Source organism: Geotrypetes seraphini, chromosome 1, assembly GCF_902459505.1.
Source record: "Geotrypetes seraphini chromosome 1, aGeoSer1.1, whole genome shotgun sequence".
NCBI lineage: Eukaryota > Metazoa > Chordata > Amphibia > Gymnophiona > Dermophiidae > Geotrypetes > Geotrypetes seraphini.
In genome coordinates this window covers 47,613,031-47,633,056 of record NC_047084.1, presented here as the reverse complement: position 1 = coordinate 47,633,056, position 20,026 = coordinate 47,613,031, and the positions used below count along the sequence as shown (strand labels likewise).

At 45.2% G+C, this 20,026-nt stretch overlaps 1 protein-coding gene across 3 annotated transcripts in view; it reads right to left on the bottom strand.

The window, feature by feature from the left end:
* The window catches only part of LOC117354053 (ATP synthase subunit C lysine N-methyltransferase-like), a 73,155-nt gene that overhangs the window by 21,063 nt on the left and 32,066 nt on the right, over window positions 1–20,026 (bottom strand). For all 3 annotated transcript variants that reach the window (XM_033930843.1, XM_033930852.1, XM_033930833.1), the window contains 2 exons: window positions 10,160–10,351; window positions 716–820 (listed from right to left, as the gene is read on the bottom strand). In XM_033930843.1, coding sequence (XP_033786734.1) covers window positions 716–820; window positions 10,160–10,330 — 276 coding nt within the window. In that variant the 5' untranslated portion in view covers window positions 10,331–10,351. The remainder of the gene's footprint in view (window positions 1–715; window positions 821–10,159; window positions 10,352–20,026) is intronic.

The window sequence follows — 20,026 nt, the reverse complement described above, 5'->3', positions numbered from 1 at the left end:
GGTTTTAAATTTTTGGTTGATGAATCACGTCGCTGTCCATTTTGCATGTGTTTCTCCTCATTTGCATGCCGGATACGAAGCTGATTGTAGGAGAGGTTAGTGAATAGTGCAGGAGGGAAATCTGGTCGCCAAGGGGTTGCAAATCGATCGGTACATGATCGGTTTGCTTTGTGAATCTAGCCGTAAATAATTGTAATTGTGATGTGACTGCTTGAGGGTATCCTTAAAGAAGCTGTTGAGTGAAATGGTTGGCTATCCATTGAGTTAAATGCCTCATACTTCTATTTGACACATTTGCCTACTGTAAAAAAAATAATAAAAAGTTTAACCCCCCCAGTTTTACTAAGGTGTGCTAACCGATTAGCATGCGCTAATCAGATTAGCGCACACTAAACGCTAACCCGTCCATAGATTAACATGCATACACTAGCGTTTAGTGTGCGCTTATCAGTTAGCGCACCTTAGTAAAAGAGGGCTAAAATGCAAATGTTTCTTGCAACAATTAATGATACATTTGTTAAGCCAAGAAGCACTATTGTTCAGGTCCTTTTTAATCTGCTTGAATCGCATATATAGCAATTTTCTGTGACGTATGTATATTGTCTTGCTTTTGTGATGAAAAGGATATAAAAAATAGAAGTACACAATCTTTGGGATGAAATGTCTACCATCTATTTGCATGCTAATTAAGCAGAAAACACATTCTAAGTCTTACCAGTCTTCCATCCCCTGATCCCAGGTCCACTAGGCATCCTTTTCGGCCTCTCAAAAGTTTCATTATATTCTCAGTCTGCACCTTGCTCGATGGCAGAAATGGTACCTAAGCAATAAGTGTTATAACATTGTATGCATCTTCTCTTCTTCAAGCAAGAAAGGCACATTTACATTACGCTTAGTGATAAAAATGAAGACATACAGTAAACTGCTTACACTTCCATCTGTTATTTGACATACGACTCAATGACTATCAAATAGGTTTCCACTAAAGTTTAACAGACATGTCAAACTCTGGCCCGCAGTGAGTTAAAAATTGGCCCACCAGACATTTTCAACTTTATACTCAATCTGGCTCACCAGCACAAACTGCTGCCGCCGCTGCTCTTCTCTCGCATCTGCCTTTGTCTGATCTCCTCTTCAAAGTAACCTGCTGATGATTGCTGGCCGGCTGTAGCGAAACTCACAGGCCGTTGTCGACCTCGGTAGCACGTTCTCTCTGACGCAATCCCGTACATCAAAGAAGGGGCGGGATCGGTAGCACGTTCCCACTGACGCGATCCCGCCCCTTCTTTGATGTACGGGATTGCGTCAGAGAAAACGTGCTACCGAAGTCGACAGAGGCCTGCGAGGTTCGCTAAAGCAGGCCAGTGATCCTCAGCAGGCTGCTCTGAAGAGGAGACCAGGCGATGGCAGATACGTGTGAAGAGCAGCAGCAGCAGCTGCTGCCGGCTTGCCAGAGACCAGGAAGCTGGGATGGAAGGAGGGTAGGAATGGCAGGCCAAATATGAAGGTGAGACCAGGAAGAAGGGGGGAAAATATGCAGGGGGGGGGCGAGCCCTGGTGTAGAAGTACCCAGAGGAAGAGAAGGAGGGGTCCAGATGTACATGTGCCGGACTGAGGAGGAGTGAAGGGAGAATAAGGATACAGACATTTAGGGACACAAATGGGGATACTGCAGGGAACAGAGTGACCAAGAAAATGCTAGATCAGGGGTGGGTGAAGAATGACAAAGGGAGATCATAAGCATGGAGAGAGGGAGTAAGGACACAGAGTGGATACTGGACATGTGGGAGGGGAAAGCAGGGAGGAAAGGGGAAAATGCTCTTTGGAGAGGGCAAGAGAGGAAATGCTGAACAAAGGAAGGGAGGGATAGAAAGAGAGGCTAAAAAGAAAGGGAATATGTTTGCTTGGAGGGAGAGTGGGGAAGAAATAAAACAGAGGAGAGGGAGAGAGATGGTGGACAATGGGATGGAGGGAGGGAGGGAAGGAATATAAAGAGAGAGAAGTTGGACACAAGGGATGGTGTGGAGGGGGGATAGAGATACTGGATAGGAAGGTAGTTGGGAAGAGAAACGGAGAGATGGTGGACCCTGGGATGGTGGGGAAGGAGGGAGAGATGCTGTATGAAAGGATAGTTGAGAAACGGACTGATGGTGGATCTCGTGATGGTGGGGTCCATTACTACAGATGCAAATATGGACACGAGAAAAAGGAAAGTTGCCAGACCTCCGGGGGAGGGAAGGGAAACGGAAGGGGAGGAGAGAGATGGAAGATGGATGGTTAGCACAGAGAAAGAATAAAATGACAAATGGGCAGGAGACCCTGGCAAGCAAGTTATCAGAAGACAACCAGAGCCTGGGACCAACAAAAGGTAGAAAAAATAATTTTATTTTCTGTTTTGTGATTACAATATTTATTTTGTTTACACCACAGAGCCAGTGTGGGGTTGGAGACGTTGTAACCTTATATTTTTGCTAAGACTAAGCCTTAGTCACTTAGGGGTCCTTTTATTAAGGTGTGCATTTAGCGTGCGCTAAATTGGTTAGCGTACCTTAATAAAAGGACCCCTAAGTATCTTAATTAAAAATTTGGCCCGTGACTTAGCCTTTTTTTCAGATTTCGGCGCTTATGTGATTGAGTTTGACACCCCTGCACTAAAGCATGTTTTTCAAGGACCACAGAATAATCAATCATACATATGAGCGAGACAACTGGTCTTCCAGATAATTACAGAAAAGCTGGCTTCATATGAATATCCCACCTCACAGAGTCTTCTCAGTTTTATTGAAAAATTTAGAAGGTCAACTTATAAAAGAGTATGAACTGAGGATGTCCTGCGAAAACACTTGTTACAGATGAATACTTTTCTTTTTTCTGTGGACAAGCAGGATGTTATCAACCACTCAAATGAAAATTCCTACTTGAGTGACCTTTCAACAACAGCCTTGACAAAAAACACACTGCTACAAAACAGCATAATTTTTTGGGGAAAAAAAATTGTGCGATTTTTTTTTTTTTTTTAAGAAAAACAACCTGAAATTATAGCAAGTGGGGGAAACATCCAATGTGACTGATGAAATCCTTTCCATCCTGTGTTTTGCATGTGTGGAAAGGAGTGGTCACCAGGGAAAGATTAATTCTTCGAGGGCCCCTAAGCACCCAAGTACACGGGCCCCACCCCCCCTGGCCCTGCCCCGCCCCCATTTATCTATTTTCTTATTTACTTCTCTATTTCCACTTGTATTTTTTTTTTTTAATTCAAAACAAACAAAGATTAGCATACCAGTGCACAGTTTTTCTTCTATGCAACCCCCAAACATCTCTGAACAAATCCCCTTTCCTTCCCTTCCCACCTACTTACCCAGGACTTTAACTCTGAACCCTTTCCATGCATATATAAAAGTGTTCAAATATTTGTAAAGTAGTAATACTATCTGAAATAAGTTTATATTAATAACCAAGTTTATGCCTCTCAACTGCCTCACTCTATATCAACCAACTGTAACCCATATGTTCAAAGAAGCGTGGGATGAACACAGAGGATCTAGAATCAGAAAATAATATTAAATATTGAACTAAGGCCAGTACTGGGCAGACTTGCATGGTCTGTATATGGCTGTTTGGGGGAGGATGAGCTGGAGAGGGCTTCAATGACTGGGAGGGTGTAGATGGGCTGCAGTAGGTTTTGACGGAGATTTCGGCAGTTGGAACCCAAGCACAGTACCGGGTAGAGCTTTGGATTCTTGTCAAGAAATAGCTAAGAAAAAATGTAAATTGAATCAGGTTGGGCAGACTGGATGGACCATTCGGATCTTTATCTGCCATCATCTACTATGTTACTATGTATAAACAACCAAATTTGTATCTTCTCTAGTACGTTCCACTCCATGCATGTTAACTTGCAATGAAACAACAAGGTAAACAGTCCACCAAAGAATCCAACATGAAACAAAAGAAGATTGGCAGAAAAATAAGGAGATTCAAATCAGGTTAATTCAAGGTGTTCCCAAGAACCATGCCTGATGCATTTTGCCAAACAAGGCTAGTCAACGCTAACAATAAAACCATGTCCTTCATACAAACAGAACACAGAAAACACCTTCACCTAGTATGGAATATGTAATCACAAACTAATCTCTCCCCCTTTTACAAAACTGTAGTATGTTTTTTAGCCACGGCCAGCGCTAAAAAAATGCTCTAGTTTTGTAAAAGGGGGGATAAAATAGAAATATGTAGACAAAGGTTAAATAAAACCACCAAGAAGCTGGACTCTACATACAATGCAACACCACAGAAACAGCGATGCATGTCCCTAAAGCAAAAAAATAAATAAATAGAAATTTTTTTTCTACCTTTGTCTTCTCTGGTTTCTGCTCTCCTCATCTTCTTTCACTCTCTTCCTTTCATCTTCTGTCCTTCTGTGCCTCTTCCAGAAATTGTCTGCCTCTCCCTTCCATCTCTTCTCCCCCCTTCCCTCTCCCACACCCCCATGGTCGGGCATTTCACTCTCTCCTCTCCCTTCCATCAGCATCTGCCCCCTTTCTTTCCCTTCAACCCAATTCCATCCAGTATCCTTCCCCTTATATCTCTCTCCTTCCCCTGCAAACCAATTCCATCAGCCCCTTTTTCTCCTTCCACCACCCTTCCATACCATCCTGCCCCCTTTCTCTCCCTCCACCACCCTTCATTGCTCCTTTCTCCCTCCCCCTCTAAACATTTCAGCTGCCAGCTCTGCCCGCTGACAGCAACGGGTTACCCCCATGGCAACGGCCCCCCCCTATAGCAACAGCAACGGGCCCTCCCCCACAGCAACGGCAATGGGCCCCACCCCCCGCAGCAACAGCAACGGGCCCCCCCCCCCCCCAGCAACGGCAACAGCAACGCGGCCAAATCTGTTACAGGAAAGTCCCACGATGATTGCTTCTGTCGGTCCATCCCCCTCCAATGTCACTTCTTCCAGAGCAAGTAAGTGATGTCGGAGGGGGATGGACCGGCATAAGCAGTCATCACGGGACCTTCCAATAACAGATCCGGCCACGTCGTTGTTGCTGTAGGCGGGGGGGGGGGGGGGGCCTTGCTGTTTATAAAAATAGCAAGGACAGCAGGAATTTCCAAATAGCCCATTTATCAAGGTAAAAAGCTTTTTGGAATTGCTCTAATTCACATGTGTCAAACAAAGGCCCATGGGACAAATACGGCTCTCGCCTGGCCTTTTTATGTGGCCCGCAGCAATGCTCCTGAACTTCCCCTTCTCACAGCCCAGCGTGTCTTCCCTCCCACACCGGTCTGATGTCGCCGTCATGCTGGAAAGTCTGCCGGCCTCGGCAGCAATTCAGCGGTGTTGTCTGTGACTCCCCTTCCTGCTTTCCGTCTGCTGTGGTCCACCCGGGCGGAAGTAGGAGGTTGCACGTCATTGGAGACAGACCGCGGCAGGCGAAAAGCAGGAGGGAGAGCCACGTACAACATTGCTGAATTGCTGAGGCCGGCAGATTTTTCAGCTTGGCAGCGACATCGGACTGGCACTGGAGGGAAAGACATGCTGGGCTGTGAAGAGAAGGAAAAAAATACCTGAAGGGAGAACCATTGGGAAAAGAAAGGGAGAAATAGTGGACCTGGGGGGAGGGAGGGAGGAAGGCAGACAGTGGGAGAGATGGGACGGGGGCAGTTGGGAAGAGAAAGGAAGATAAGTTGGATCTGGAGATGGGAGGGAGAAATGTTATGCCTGGGGATGGAAGGGAGAGAGAAATGCAAAATCTCTTTTCTTTCCCTTTCTTCTCATTGTTCAGCATCAAGGGAGGAGGGAAGAACAGTAGAAAAGAGAGGGAGCAAAATGTTGGATCAAGAGGAGCGATAGAAGGAAATAGGAGGCTGGGAAAGGAGTGAGATGGGAAATGGGAGAGCTACAGAATAAGAGAAGATGGATGAGAAAGAGGGCGAGATTTGAGTGGACAGAGGCAGAAAAGAAAAAAGGAGAAAAGTTGAAAGGGAAAAATCAATATGTTGGAGACAGGGACTGGAGCAAGAGAGAAGAAGAGAAAAAGAGAAGAGGAGAAAAAAAAATGGACAGCAGACACTGGAAAGATAATTAGAAGATAGAAAAAAAAATCAGAAAGAGAAACTGGGACCAAAAGCAAAATGATCAGACAACAAAAGGTAGAAAAAATAATTTTATCTTCTATTTTGTGATTACAATATGTCAGATTTGAAATGTGGATCCTTTCAGAGCTGGTGTTAGACAGCAAGCATGAATTAGGACCTAAAAGAGAGGAAAAGTCTTTTTTATTTATTTTGTAAATAACACATAGCTGGTGTGGTGTTGGAGAGGTTGTATCCCTATATTTCTACTAAGACTAACCACCCTCCTTTGCTGGCACGTAGTGTGGGTTTTGGCGCCGCTAGCGGAGGTGATTGATCCAACGCTCATAGAAGTCCTGTGAGCATCGGAGCAGTTACCGCCGCTGTGATCCATGCTGTGCGTTAGTAAAGGATTGGGTAAGTATCTTGATAAAAAATTTGGCCCGCGACTTAGCCTGTGTTTTAGATTTCGGCCCATTATGTGATTTGAGTTTGACACCCCTATATTAGCTGGTCCTGCCAACAATATACGGATAATAGTTGGAGTGCACAAAGCAACCAATCAGAACACTGTATGATTCAATCAGTAGTTTAAACTGTAGAATTAATGAGAATGAACTATACATCTAAATGAATTATTTACAATCCTGGTGTGGGTGTACATGCGCTGTGCCTATAGAGGGCTATTTTTGGGGGCTGGGATCAATTTAGGAATTGTTGGGGCAGTGATGGGTGGTGGGACAGTTGTGAGGTGATAGAGAGAAGAACAGTTGTAGGGGATAGTTTTGGAGGTTGAGGGATTGTAAGAAGGTAGTGTTGGAAGAGGCAGCATTGGATAATAGTCATTAGGTTTGATGAGTCTCAGCAAGCTCTCCATAACATCTTGGATTTTGGCACCAGGCAGACAGCATACCTCCCGGGACATCATGTCTGGTCTGCAGATGGATGCCTCTGTACCCCTCAGAAGGGAATCACCAACCACCACTACCTTATATCTCCTAGTGGTCACGGATCCAACAGTTTTGGTCCTTCCTCTCCCCGACATGGTCTCATCTCCTTCACTTCCAGGGCTACATACTAGTTCTTCAGTTCAATGGCAGGTGGAGTCACAGTATCAATCCTGCAAGGTCCTGAAATCTGAGTCTAGCTTTCCTCCCTCAGCATGGCATCTTCTTCCCCACTGCTGGAAATCTTTGATGCATCATGAAGCATTTCATCAATGTACCTCTCATTCTCACGGATGCTTCTCCGTCTTGCCACCTCATGTCTCAGTTCATTTACTTCCTGAAGACAGCTTGCACATGGAACCACTTCCTCTGCTTGGGTAACATTTTCTGTCTGCACAGAGACAGAAGTTGTAACCTGAGCAACAGCTTTGGTCACATGATGCTTCCCAGCCATACTGCGATTGCAGAAGTACTTTTACCATTTCCCAAGTTTGAACGTCAACAGGTAAAATATTCCAATGGAGTTTTTCTTCCCCTTAGAAGATCTTCACTCAGCACCTCTTCAGGACAAGGAACAAATACTCAAAACAGAGGAGGGCAAGAACACTCTGTTAACACTGGGTTAGAGGGAGACAGTGTATGGAAAATAGCTGGAGAGTCAAAATGTACTGTGTAAAAGCAACACATCAGGTGAGTCAGAGTATGAGGAATCTAACACTAATGAAGCACCATCACAAACAGAAACAATGAGATACCAAAAAACTAAGGCCCATTTGAAGGTTAACCTATGACCACTTGGTACCAAGAACATTGGTTGCATACTGCACTGGCAGAACCAAAGAGGGTTTGAAGACAGTGATATAAGTTCTGCATAAACATAATAAGAAGGATCTTGTTGAGGGCAACAAGAAGGTATGGAGGAGAGTATGGACCCCACCATGGGAATGGGTTTCTGACAAGAGCTTAGAAAGATGTGTTTGAAACCAGCAATTATCTGTTTGTGTTAAAACTGAAAAGGGTTTTTTGTCTGCCACTTATATGGCTACAGAAGGATTGTATTCAATTTAGGAAAGCTACAAGGCTGAGTGTGCAGAGTAGAGGTCTGCACGGGAACGGGGATCGCGGGGGTCCCGCGGGAATCCCCTCTAACCCATGGGACTCCCACGGGAACCCCCCTCTAGCCAACGGGACATCCCACGGGGATGGAAGGCTTTGGAAGCAGGGTTCGTCCATATGATGTAATGGACACGTCAGCCTTAGTAAAAGAGGGGGTTTATTAAGTTAATTACCTGAACAGAAAACAAAAATGGGTTCCACAAGGAAAACAGCAAAAGAAACTGTGGAATTGATGATCCTGTCAGAAATAATTGCTGCTTTTTATGGGGTTGGGCGGGGATGGAGGTAATTCCTTGCGGGGATGGGTGGGGACGGAGAGGATCCTGACGGGAACAGGTGGGGACAGAGAGGATCCTGACGGAGACGGGTGGGTACGGAGAGGAATCTTGTGGGGACGGGCGGGGATGGGTGGGATTTCTGTCCCCATGCAACTCTCTAGTGCAGAGGGGTGGTTAACTACATATGTAAATCATGCACTGAGGGATGAACACTCAAAACACTTGAGTGAAATGTTATGCATTTTAAGAGGTTATCTAATGAATGAAAATAAAGCTTCTGGGCTCAAATGAATGCAGGGATGTGAGCTGAGTCAAAATAACAGAAGTGGATATTTACTCACCTAAGTTCAAAAGGGAGAAGAAATGGTGGGGATAACAGAGTCAGCATGCTGAAAGAGTCTAGAATCTATGAGTTTTCACTGCAGAGAGTCATATTTGCGCATTATACTCATTTGGAAGGTATCTTCCTAGATGGGAAAAACTGTCACTGGCTGACATAGAACTATTTTTAGATCTGGTATGCTGTGTACCAGAAGAGATGCACCACTAGAAGCACTCTTGAAGAAACGGATTGGCAACCATTGGGAGCAGAGCGCTAAGGCAGAAGACCATAAGCCCTTGGGAGCTGTGCTCAAGGCAGGTGGTCTTTGGGAGCAGCTCAGGGTAGAAGGGTATGCAGAGGCACTATTGGTGCCTGAGTGCTGAGAAGAGCAGAGGCAGCCCTATAGAGGGAGCCCTGTTACTGGTGGTCATCGAGCCCTGTTGAGGGTTAGTAACTGGGACCCCAGCAGGGAGCTACCCTACAGGCTCCTCTTGAAGGAAGGAGAAGGCTATCGGAGTGCAGATTGGCCTAGTAGCCCAACGTAGGCACCAGGCCACTGGGGTGCGATCAGCAGTGGCAGTCTAACAATGGAGAAGGCTCCCTGGAGACTAGACTAGAAGCAGAGGTGGAGCACTCTTGGAAGGGCTGGGGCCCTCAGAGTTAAAGAACAGCCACCAGGAGGCTGCCATAGGGAAAGCACACCAGCTGGGAAGGAAAGCACCTACCTACCCTAAGAGTTTCCATGGATTAGGTGAGAACTTGGGAACTGGGCAGAGTGGACTGGAAAGGGAAAGAAGGATCTAGGTACAAAGATATGCCCACCTAGCTAAGAAGCTTGAGAGGGGCCTACAACCACAGTGTTGGCAGTCAGAACTGAAAGGAGCTCAAAGGTTTTGGAAATGCTGAATTTGAACTGAGAGTTAAAGGTTCAAGAGATTATAAACAAAAGAGTCTGAATATCTGAATAATATACAAATACTGTTGAATTATCTGTACTAGTATTGGTTTAAGTGTGGAAGTATTGGCATTGTTAAAGTTATTTCCTGATAATTTGTTTATTGATTAAGCTTATGTACATCTAAATCAGTTTAATTTATTAGCTATCCTTGTTCACAGAGGTTTTTTAAAATTTTTTCTGGGTGGGGGGAAAAGGGTGAACCTACCCACTAACATACAATGTTCCTTGTAGCAGCAAAGCAAAATAGATTTACCTCAGGTTAGTTAAATGATAAATTTTCCTGTGGCAAAAGTAGTGCTCAAATGTGCTATTTTACTGTGGATTAGCAAATGGGGCCTAAATTTGTTTTAAAAAAATTATAATACACCAGTAGTTATGACATCTGAAAATGAAACGCAATAATCAGCAATTCAGAAATATTAGTTCCATCAGAGTAAAAACTACAACATATACTACCGTAGTATACCTTCAGCTTCCATGGCACAGTCCTGAATCCTGGTAGGACAAATAATGCCCACAACCCATATACACCTGACGCGATCCCAGTAACAATCCAAGTCAGACGATGACTGTTGCTAACTTGATAAGAACATTCTGTAGGCTTGTGGAGTAGAATCATGTCAATGGTATCCTCCATTGTTTAATAGTCTTCAAATAACTGAAAAAAATATATACATTTATGATTACCTAATATTTGGCTTATGTTCTTTATTCACACAACTACAAATGCTGGCACTGTCTGTTGACATAAATATTGTAAAATCACTTTAGTGTTTATGCAAGAAATCAAACAAAAATTCTCTTAAGAATAAGAAAGCATGTTCAAACCTATAAAGTGATATGTTAATAATTTTTTGTTAGTAGGACTCTCCCTGATATCAATTTCTTGGCTAGGGCTTTTCATCAGTTTTTCTCCATGGTTTTTATTTAAAAATAAAAACCCCAACAAAATAACCTCACAAAATGTATGATCCCAGCTATTCTTTTTTTCTTTATCAATGCTTCTCCACTTCCTTATAATGCAATCTTAGCCTGAATGGCTGCTCTCATTACTGACGGCGGCCATTCGCGGGGCAGGAAGCGAAAAGCTCGCACCTGCCTTCTGGGCCGCTCTGATGCTGCCACTTGGGAATCAGTTAGAGGAGGGGGCTGGAGGCTGGTTGCTCCTGCCCTACAGCGCTGGACTGCTGGAGGAATTAAGGTAAGGTGGGCCCTTGCCTGCCTACCTGTCACTAGGCCGGCTTGCCCTTTCCCGGCCTACCACTTGACCACCAGAAGGGGTACAGGGTACAGAGTCCAGCAGGGAGGAGGGGCAGGGTACAGAGCCTGGCAAGGAGTGTGGGGTTGGGAGAAGAGCCTGACAGGGAAAATTTGGTTCAGAATGTTTATTTTCTTGTTTTCCTCCTCTAAATCTAGGGTGCATCTTATGGAGCGAAAAATACAGTATATTGTATGCGGCTTAGATATAGTTTGATTTACGGGATATCAAATTCTAATAAACTTGAAATTTAAAGACAGAAAATTCTTCCAAAGTACTGGGAGTTGCACTAGACTTGAACTTAACCTTCAACACACACATCACCTCACTAGTCAAAAAATTCCTCTTTAAGATGACAGCTGAGGACAATAACAACCAGTCCTAACTCAGGCCAGTTTCAGGATAGTAGCACAATCTGTCCTAATACCATACCTAGACTATTGTAATTTATTATATTGTTGCATTACAGAAAAAGAACACAATAAGACTACAACTATTACAAAACACTGCTGCTAGACTAATTTTCAAAAAGAATAAGTATGAAAGGGCACATCCACTATTGGAACAACTGCACTAGCTGACACTGAAAAAGTGAATCCAATTCCAAGATACCCTGCATGGTTCATAATGTAATCTATGGAGAAAACTCAGATGGACTAACCTCTGATATTAAAAAAAAGTCTCACACTCCTTGAATTTATAAGTATCGCAACACTTCAAACTATCCTTCCCACCACCTCAACAAGTTCGGCGAAAGAAGATGTTTCAGACTACCTTTGAATACCAAGAACCTCTTTTCTAGAACAAACTGCCAACATACCTAAGACAACCCACCACTTACCTTGATTTAAAAAAAAAAAAATTAACACACATCTCTTCTCTCTCTATAACCATTTTCTTACCCTTTACATCTTTCTCCTAACCATCACAAGATTGGGCTTAAACATGTAACTTCAAGAACTTGATCTAGCTCTTATTGTAAACTGCACTAATTCCTTGCAGAGAATTGCAGTATATGAGACACTATTGTATTGTATTACTCCTATTTTCTCAATCCCTCCTTAAACATTCTATGCCCTAAACTACACCTCAACTAGGCTAACATGTTCCGACTTGCAGTATGCAGATAAAGTCTTAATTTTTCTTTCTTTGGTATGCACAAGGGTAGGAGAAAAGCCGACAGGTTTCTCAGGCCCCACCATGGAAGAAGAGTGAACCAGACTTGTGCAGATTTACTAAGTCCTACCAGCAGGAAAATCAGAAAATGCAGAAGTAGGAAAAATTGAGGGAGGAACAAGGGGGGGGGGGTAGGAAAAGAGACAGAGAGAAGGGTAAAGGTAGGAGGGGCGAAGAGAGGGCACACTGTGATTAAAGAACAAGATGGTAGTCCTAAAAAAAAAAAAATGGGGGGATGCGTGCCCTCCCCATGTCACCCACTCTCTTCTGCATGAAAGTGCCATCATGGTGTCACATCCATGCAGATGCCCTCCAGATGTGGCCCTGAGCTCAATGGTTTTCAAAACCTGGATAACGTGCCAGGTTTTGAAAACCCATCCGGACGCCTGGACAGTCCTCTAAAAAGAGGTCATGTTAGGGTACATCCAGTAACCCTAGATTAAGGGACATGAGAGAAGAAGAGTGAATAAGAGGAGAGGAAAGCACACTTACCGTAACAGGTGTTATCCAGGGACAGCAGGCAGCTATTCTCATATATGGGTGACGTCATCGACGGAGCCTGGATGTGGACAGCCTCGCAAGCAGACTTGCTTGAAGAAACTCGAAGTTTTGAGTCGCCCGCACCGCGCATGCGCGAGTGCCTTCCCGCCCACCGCAGGGCGCGTCTCCTCAGTTCAGATAGCTAGCAGAGAAGCCAACCAGGGGAGGTGGGCGGTTGTGAGAATAGCTGCCTGCTTTCCATGGATAATACCCGTTACGGTAAGTAACTGTGCTTTATCCCAGGACAAGCAGGCAGGTATTCTCATATATGGGTGACCTCCAAGCTAACCAGAATGGGATGGTGGGAGTGTTGGCAATTTAGGAGAATAAATTTTGTAATACTGTTTGGCCAAACTGTCCATCCCATCTGGAGAAAGTATCCAGACAATAGTAAGAAATGAAGATATGAACCGAGGACCAAGTAGCAGCTCTACAAATTTCCTCAATAGGTATAGATCTGAGGAAAACTACTGAAGCTGCCATTGCTCTGACTTTATGGGCTGCGACTTTACTGTAAAGGAGTAATCCAGCCTGGGCATAGCAGAAAGAGATACAAGCCGCCATCCAGTTGGAGATGGTACGCTTAGAAATAGGATGGCCCAACTTATTTGGATCGAAGGAAACAAAAAGTTGAGGAGCAGTTCTGTGTGGTTTGGTGCGTTCCAAGTAGAAGGCCAAAGCACGTTTACAGTCCAGAGTATGAAGAGCTGATTCTCCAGGGTGAGAATGAGGCTTTGGAAAAAACACTGGAAGTACGATGGATTGGTTGAGATGAAATTCTGAGACCACTTTAGGTAGGAATTTAGGATGAGTACGAAGAACCACCTTGTCATGATGGAACACAGTGAATAGTGGGCCAGTAACTAAAGTAACTGATTCTTCGAGCGGAAGTGAGGGCTATGAGAAACACCACTTTTCAAGTGAGATATTTCAGATGAGCCTTATCAATTGATTCAAATGGAGGCTTCATGAGTTGAGTAAGGACAACATTGAGGTCCCAAACCACAGGAGGCGGTTTGAGAGGAGGTTTAAAATTGAAGAGTCCTTTCATGAATTTGAAAACCACTGGATGAGCAGAGAGGGGTTTCCCTTCAATAGGCTGATGGAAAGCCGCAATTGCACTGAGATGGACTCGGATAGATGTAGACTTGAGGCCAGAATTGGATAAGTGCAACAGGTAGTCCAAAACAGAAGATAAGGAGGAATGCTGAGGCTCCTTATGACGAGAAAAACACCACATAGAAAATCTAGTTCATTTTTGATGATAGCATTGTCTAGTGGTAGGCTTCCTAGAAGCTTCTAAAACATCTCTTACAGATTGAGAAAACTGAAGAGGAGTTACGTTGAAAGGTAACAAGCTGTCAGGTGTAGAGACTGCAGGTTGGGATGAAGCAGAGATCCTTGACTCTGTGTAAGCAGAGAAGGAAAAACTGGTAGAAGGTAAGGCTCCCTGGTGCTGAGTTGAAGTAGAAGGGAGTACCAAGGTTGTCTTGGCCACCGAGGAGCGATTAGAATCATGGTGGCATGATCGTTCTTCAACTTGACCAGTCTTGAGAATGAGAGGAAATGGAGGGAATGCGTAGAGGAAGAGATTCGTCCATTCCAGAAGAAAAGCATCTGCCTCGAGGCGATGAGGAGAGTATATCCAGGAACAGAACTGAGGCAGTTTGAAGTTGTGGGGAGCCGCAAAGAGGTCTATCTGAGGGGTTCCCCACTGTGAAAAGATGTGATGAAGAGGTGAGGAATGAAGAGTCCATTCGTGAGGTTGCAGAAGACGACTCAAGTTGTCCGCCAAGCAATTCCTTGCCCCTTGAATGTAGACAGCTTTGAGGAAGGTGTTGTGGTGGATTGCCCAGTCCCAAACCTTCAGAGCTTCTTGACAAAGGGAGGAAGATCCCGTCCCTCCCTGTTTGTTGACATAATACATGGCGACTTGGTTGTCGTCTGGATGAGGACTACCTGGTCGCGAAGATGTTGAAAAGCGTTGAGAGCCTTGAACATCGCTCTGAGTTCCAACAGATTGATGTGACATCGATGATCTGTACAGGTCCAGTGGCCTTGAGTACGGAGACCATCAAGATGAGCGCCCCAAGCATAGGTCGAAGAGTCTGTCGAGAGGACCTTCTGATGAGGGGGCGTTTGAAAAAGCAAGCCTCTGGAAAGAGAGCATCCACCAAAGGAGAGACTTCTTCAAAGAAGGAGTGACTGAAATGTGTCGAGAAGGAGGGTCGCAAACTTGCGTCCATTGAGATGCCAGGGTCCACTGAGGAATTCTGAGGTGAAGTCTGGCAAAAGGAGTCACATGTACTGTGGAGGCCATGTGACCCAGAAGCCATGTGACCCAGAGGCCATGTGTACCATCATGTGTCTCGATGAGTGTAGGCCTCCTTGAGATGCAGAGAGCATAACCAGTCGTTCTGCTCGAGAAGGGGATAAAGAGATGCCAGGGACAACATTCAAAACTTTTCTTTGACTAAAAATTTGTTGAGAACCTTGAGATCCAGAATGGGCCGCAGATCGCCCGTCTTCTTCGGGAACAAGGAGGTAACGGGAGTAAAAACCCTTGTTCTGTTGTTCCAAGGGAACTGGTTCAATGGCATGGAGAGAAAGCAGAGCTTGTGCTTCCTGAAGAAGAAGGGCGGTCTGGGATGGATTGGAAGGATACTCTCTTGGAGGACGCTCTGGTGGAAACTGAGTGAAATGAAGAGAGTATCCTTCTCTGATGATGGTAAGCACAAAGAGGTCGGATGTAATTATCATCCATCGGTTGTAAAAATGATGGAGACAACCTCCTATAGGGGGAAAAGGAGACAGAGACAGAACAGTGGAGGTTATGCTCTGTTGTAAACAGTCAAAAAGGCTGAGAAGCCTTAGGTGCAGCAGAAGGTTGGGGTTTCTGTTGCTTCCGAGGTTGCTGTTTTTTCAGAGGAGGGCGAGTATAAGGAGCCGGCTTCGGAGCAAAACGCAGGGCGTTGGCTTAGGAGCTGGCTTAGGTCCGACTATAGAAGCAAATGATTTCTCATGGTCAGATAATTTCTTGGTGGCTGCCTTGATGGATTCATCAAAGAGGTCGTTACTCTCACAAGGAATGTTAGCCAAGTGGTCTTGAAGGTTAGAGTCCATGTCAATGGTACGAAGCCAGGCAAGACGACGCATAGCTACAGAGCAAGCAGCTGCTCGGGCAGATAACTCGAAGGCATCATAAGATGATTGGAGAAGATGCAGACGTAATTGAGAGAAAGAAGCAATGACTTCCTGAAACTCAAAATGCATTTGGGTATCCAAATAATCCAAAAACTTTGGTAGAAGAGAAAGAAGAAATTTAAAGTAAGTGATGAAATAGAGGACATCATAGCATTGTGGTAGATGCGATGTCCGAATTTGTCCATAGTTTTCCCTTCCCTTCCAGGAGGGACAGTGGCATAAACCTTGGAAGGATGGGACCTGCAGGGATTGATGAGATAACTGAGAATTGTCAAACCCTTTGCGATGCATAGTCTTATATCTAGAGTCCAATTTCCGTGGAACAGCTGGTATAGAAAAAGGTGTTTCCATGCAACGACCAAAAGTCTGATTGAAAAGCTTATGAAGTGGAAGATTAAGAGACTCTGCCAGAGGTTGAGGAAGATGCATGATTTCAAGATACTCCTTAGAATATTTGGAGCCAGTAACCAATTGAATATCCAAGTCTACAGCCATCTGTCGCAGGAAAGACGATAAAGATAGCTGATCTGCCAATGCTTTGCCTCGAGAGGGACTCGAGGACATCGAGGCTGCCTGGGTCGAAGAAGAAGCTTCGGCAGGGAAAAGGGCATCAAAGGAACCTGGTGACTTGGACGAGGCAATCGAGACTTGAACATCCTCGAGATCCAGCATCGGAGACCTCAAACAAGGAGTCGGTGGTCTGGTCGAAGTTGGAGTAGATCGAGGCTTCGAGGAAGATGGTCTGTCATGAAAAGAACTATGCCTGGAAGGATGCCTCGATGAAGGCCTCGAATGTCAGTGAGAACAGTGTCTGGAACCAGATCTCGAGGATCGAGGAGATTTCGCCTCGGAGACGTGGGCAGCCGATGTATGAATAGGACTAGAGGCTGTAGATCAACAATGCACTCTCAAAAACTCTGCTCCTTGTATAGAGTGTGAGGATTCTCATCGAGGCACTCGCAAAGAATCTGCTCCTTGCTTTACGTGCTTGGATGCCAGACCAGACACTCGCAGAGACTCTGCTCCCTGCAAAGAGTGTGTAAGTTCAGACTGGGGCAAAGGAAGCGGCTTGACCTCGCGGAAGTCTGCTGAATGCCCAGGCTGGATAAGAGGAAGCAATTTGGGTCTCATGTTAGTAAAGAACTGAATAAACTTCTTCTCTAACATGGTCTGGAAAGAAGCCGGGAAGGATGGATCCGTGTCTGAAACTGGACCACCTGCTTTGGCTGGAGGTTCCTTCGAGGTAGTGTGAGTGTGCTTCGACTTGGGAGTCTTAGACACTTTAATCACCACCGGCGGAACTGACTGCTGAGCTATCTGATATGAGGAAACAGGGGAAGATACAGCAGATGACGTCTAAGCAAGAGCCGCTGCAAACGAAGAAGATCTGATGAGGCTCGAGGTGGAAGCAGTAGGCACCTCAGTGGAAGTCGAGGCCAAAAATGCCTTCGAAGTCGAGGGATCAGTAGGAGACTCCATCTCGAAGAGCTTGTCCACCAAAATGCAACGACGCTTGGAAGCACGAGGCTGAAGTGTTTGGCAAGGCAGGCAAGACCTAGGATGATGTTTTGGCCCAAGGCAATTGAGGCAGTGTCCGTGAGGGTTTGTAAGAGAGATCGCGCGCTGACACTTGTTACACTTCTTGAAGCCTGTAGGAGGCTGGGACATAGACGGAAAAATAGCCACCGCTTTATCGAAGCCCTCGGGCTGCGGCCGAGCAGCCTGTCCCGGAAAACGAACGGAAGAAAAAAAATTTTTTTTTTTAAACTAAAATAAAAGAAATAAACTAAAACAGTGATTCATGAGAAAAAAAACCACAATCCGTGGTTGAGAGAAGGCACAAAGTGAACGAAGTTAAACGCAGAGAGTCAAAGACGGACTTCTCGGCTCTGCGGAAAACTGAGAACTGAGGAGATGCGCCCTGTGCTGGGCGGGAAGGCACTCGAGCATATGCGGTGCGGACGACTCGAAACTTCGAGTTTCTTCAAGCAAGTCTGCTTGCGAGGCGTCCGTATCCGGGCTCCGTCGATGACATCACCCATATGTGAGAATACCTGCCTGCTTGTCCTGGGATAAAGATAGTTATGCAACAGTGATAGGAGGAAAATAAAGGATAAAGGGGATGGGATTTATATACCACTTTTTCTGTGTGGTTTACACAATCTGCAGAGGCACTATTGGTGGCTGAATGCTGAGAAAGAGGGAGAAGGCTATCGGAGTGCAGATTGGCACTAGTAGCCCAACGTAGTGAGCAGGATAATTGGACATAAGCGCACTTTTAAACAGCATTACCTGTGTGGGTACTAAAAGCTGCTAATTTTGCTCTAGGTGTGTAAAAAGTACATGGAAAATGACACGACACAAATTTCATTAAAATAGTTATTTCCGTTTTATTAATTGCCATAATGATTTATCAAAAGGTTAGTTTGCGTCACCGGAAGATCTTTACAGACGCCAAACGCTGGCATTCTGACAAAGATCTCAACTCGATAATTCATCGCTCCCCAATATGTATCTTTTGTCCTGCATGACATCATTACTTGTCAACCAATCCATTAACAGAGGCTGTCCTTAAATTTGGACATAGAACTTCCTTTTAACATGAAAATAAAAGTTCTAGAAATCATATTTTTGTTTACATTCATTTTTTAATATACATAAACATTTTACTACATATCCAATATTCTTTTTGTCACTCTCAAAAACTTAAATCAAACCGTTTATTTATTTGTTGAAAAGTATTGAAAAATTCATGTCCCTGTCAGCATCAGAGAAAGGAGGGATATTCCCCCCTGCTCTGAAAAACTGACAGTTTCAAGTTTCACTGACATACACACAGAAGACGGAGATCCCTTCCTATGCTAAAGACTAGTACAGCGTCTCTGATTCTAACTTAACTAACTATTTCCAGATGTTGCCTCAGGATTTCTGGATTTTTCCTTAGAGTTTCTTGCATCTTATATATATATGAATGATGGATGCTATAAATGAAATGTGAGAAAATGATTTATTTATATATATATATATATATATATATATATATATATATACATACACACACACACTAGTGTTTAAGCCCGTTACAATAACGGGTGCTAGAGTAGATGTCTGTATGTCTGTTTTTTGTTTTTTATTTGTCTTTCTCTCTCTCCCTGGACGCTGTCTGTCTGTCATTCTTTGTGTCTGTGTCTCTCCCTGGTCCCCTGTCTGTGCGTCTTTCTTTCTGTCTGTCTCCCTGGCCCCCCTGCTTGCCAAAGCAGCCTCCTTTCCATCTCCCCCTGTTCTGCAAAGCCTGCCTGCTTCTTGGCCCCCTTCTGTTCCCCCCCATGATAGCTTTATAGCCCGTTACATTAACGGGTGCTAGAATATGTGTGTGTGTCTGTCTTCATTTCTTTCTCTCTCTGTCTCCTTAGCCGCTTTCTGTGCTCCCCCTGTCCAGCAGTAGGCCTCCATTCCTTTTTCCCCCCCCCCTGTCCTATGTACTACCTGAGTGCTTTAGCTGTGCTGCCTTGAAGGAGGGCCGCCAGCGGCACTCTGTGAAGGCCTCCTCCTGGCAGCCGCTGCTCCGCAACAGCCGCACGGCCGAAACCGACTCCCTGTCAGCCGCTGCTCTGCACTGCCGCGCGGGCCTGAAACCTACACCGCGGCCTGCAGGCGCCGACAGCAGGCTGGTATAGGGAACCAGTGTTTTGGGGACAGTCTTCAGTGGCTCGGAACCCTCCTCCCCGCAGCCGCCGCCAGCGCCGCGAGAGGGAGCGGGGCCTGGGCAGGTTGGGCATGGCGGCTAGCAAAAATACAGAAGCAATCACCCATACCTCCCCTCCCAAACAAGGCCTTCCTGCAGTGCTAACCTCTTGGGATTGCTGATGGAGGGAGGTGGAGCAGTGCCATCTCATGAGGGGTTGAGGGAGCAACACTGCCATATGTGGGAAGGTGGGAGCTATGGCGAGGAGAGCAGTGCTATCACATAGGGAGTGATTGAAGCTTGGGGGGGGGGGCAAGACAGCATTGCATAATGAGGGGTGGTAGGATCTGGGGAGGGGATCGGGAGCAGCACTGCAAAATGAGTGGTGGGGGGATCTGTGTTGCAAGATAAGGGAAGGAGAGCAGCACTTTGAGGAGTGTGGCAAATGTGGGAGGGAGGGTAGCAGTACA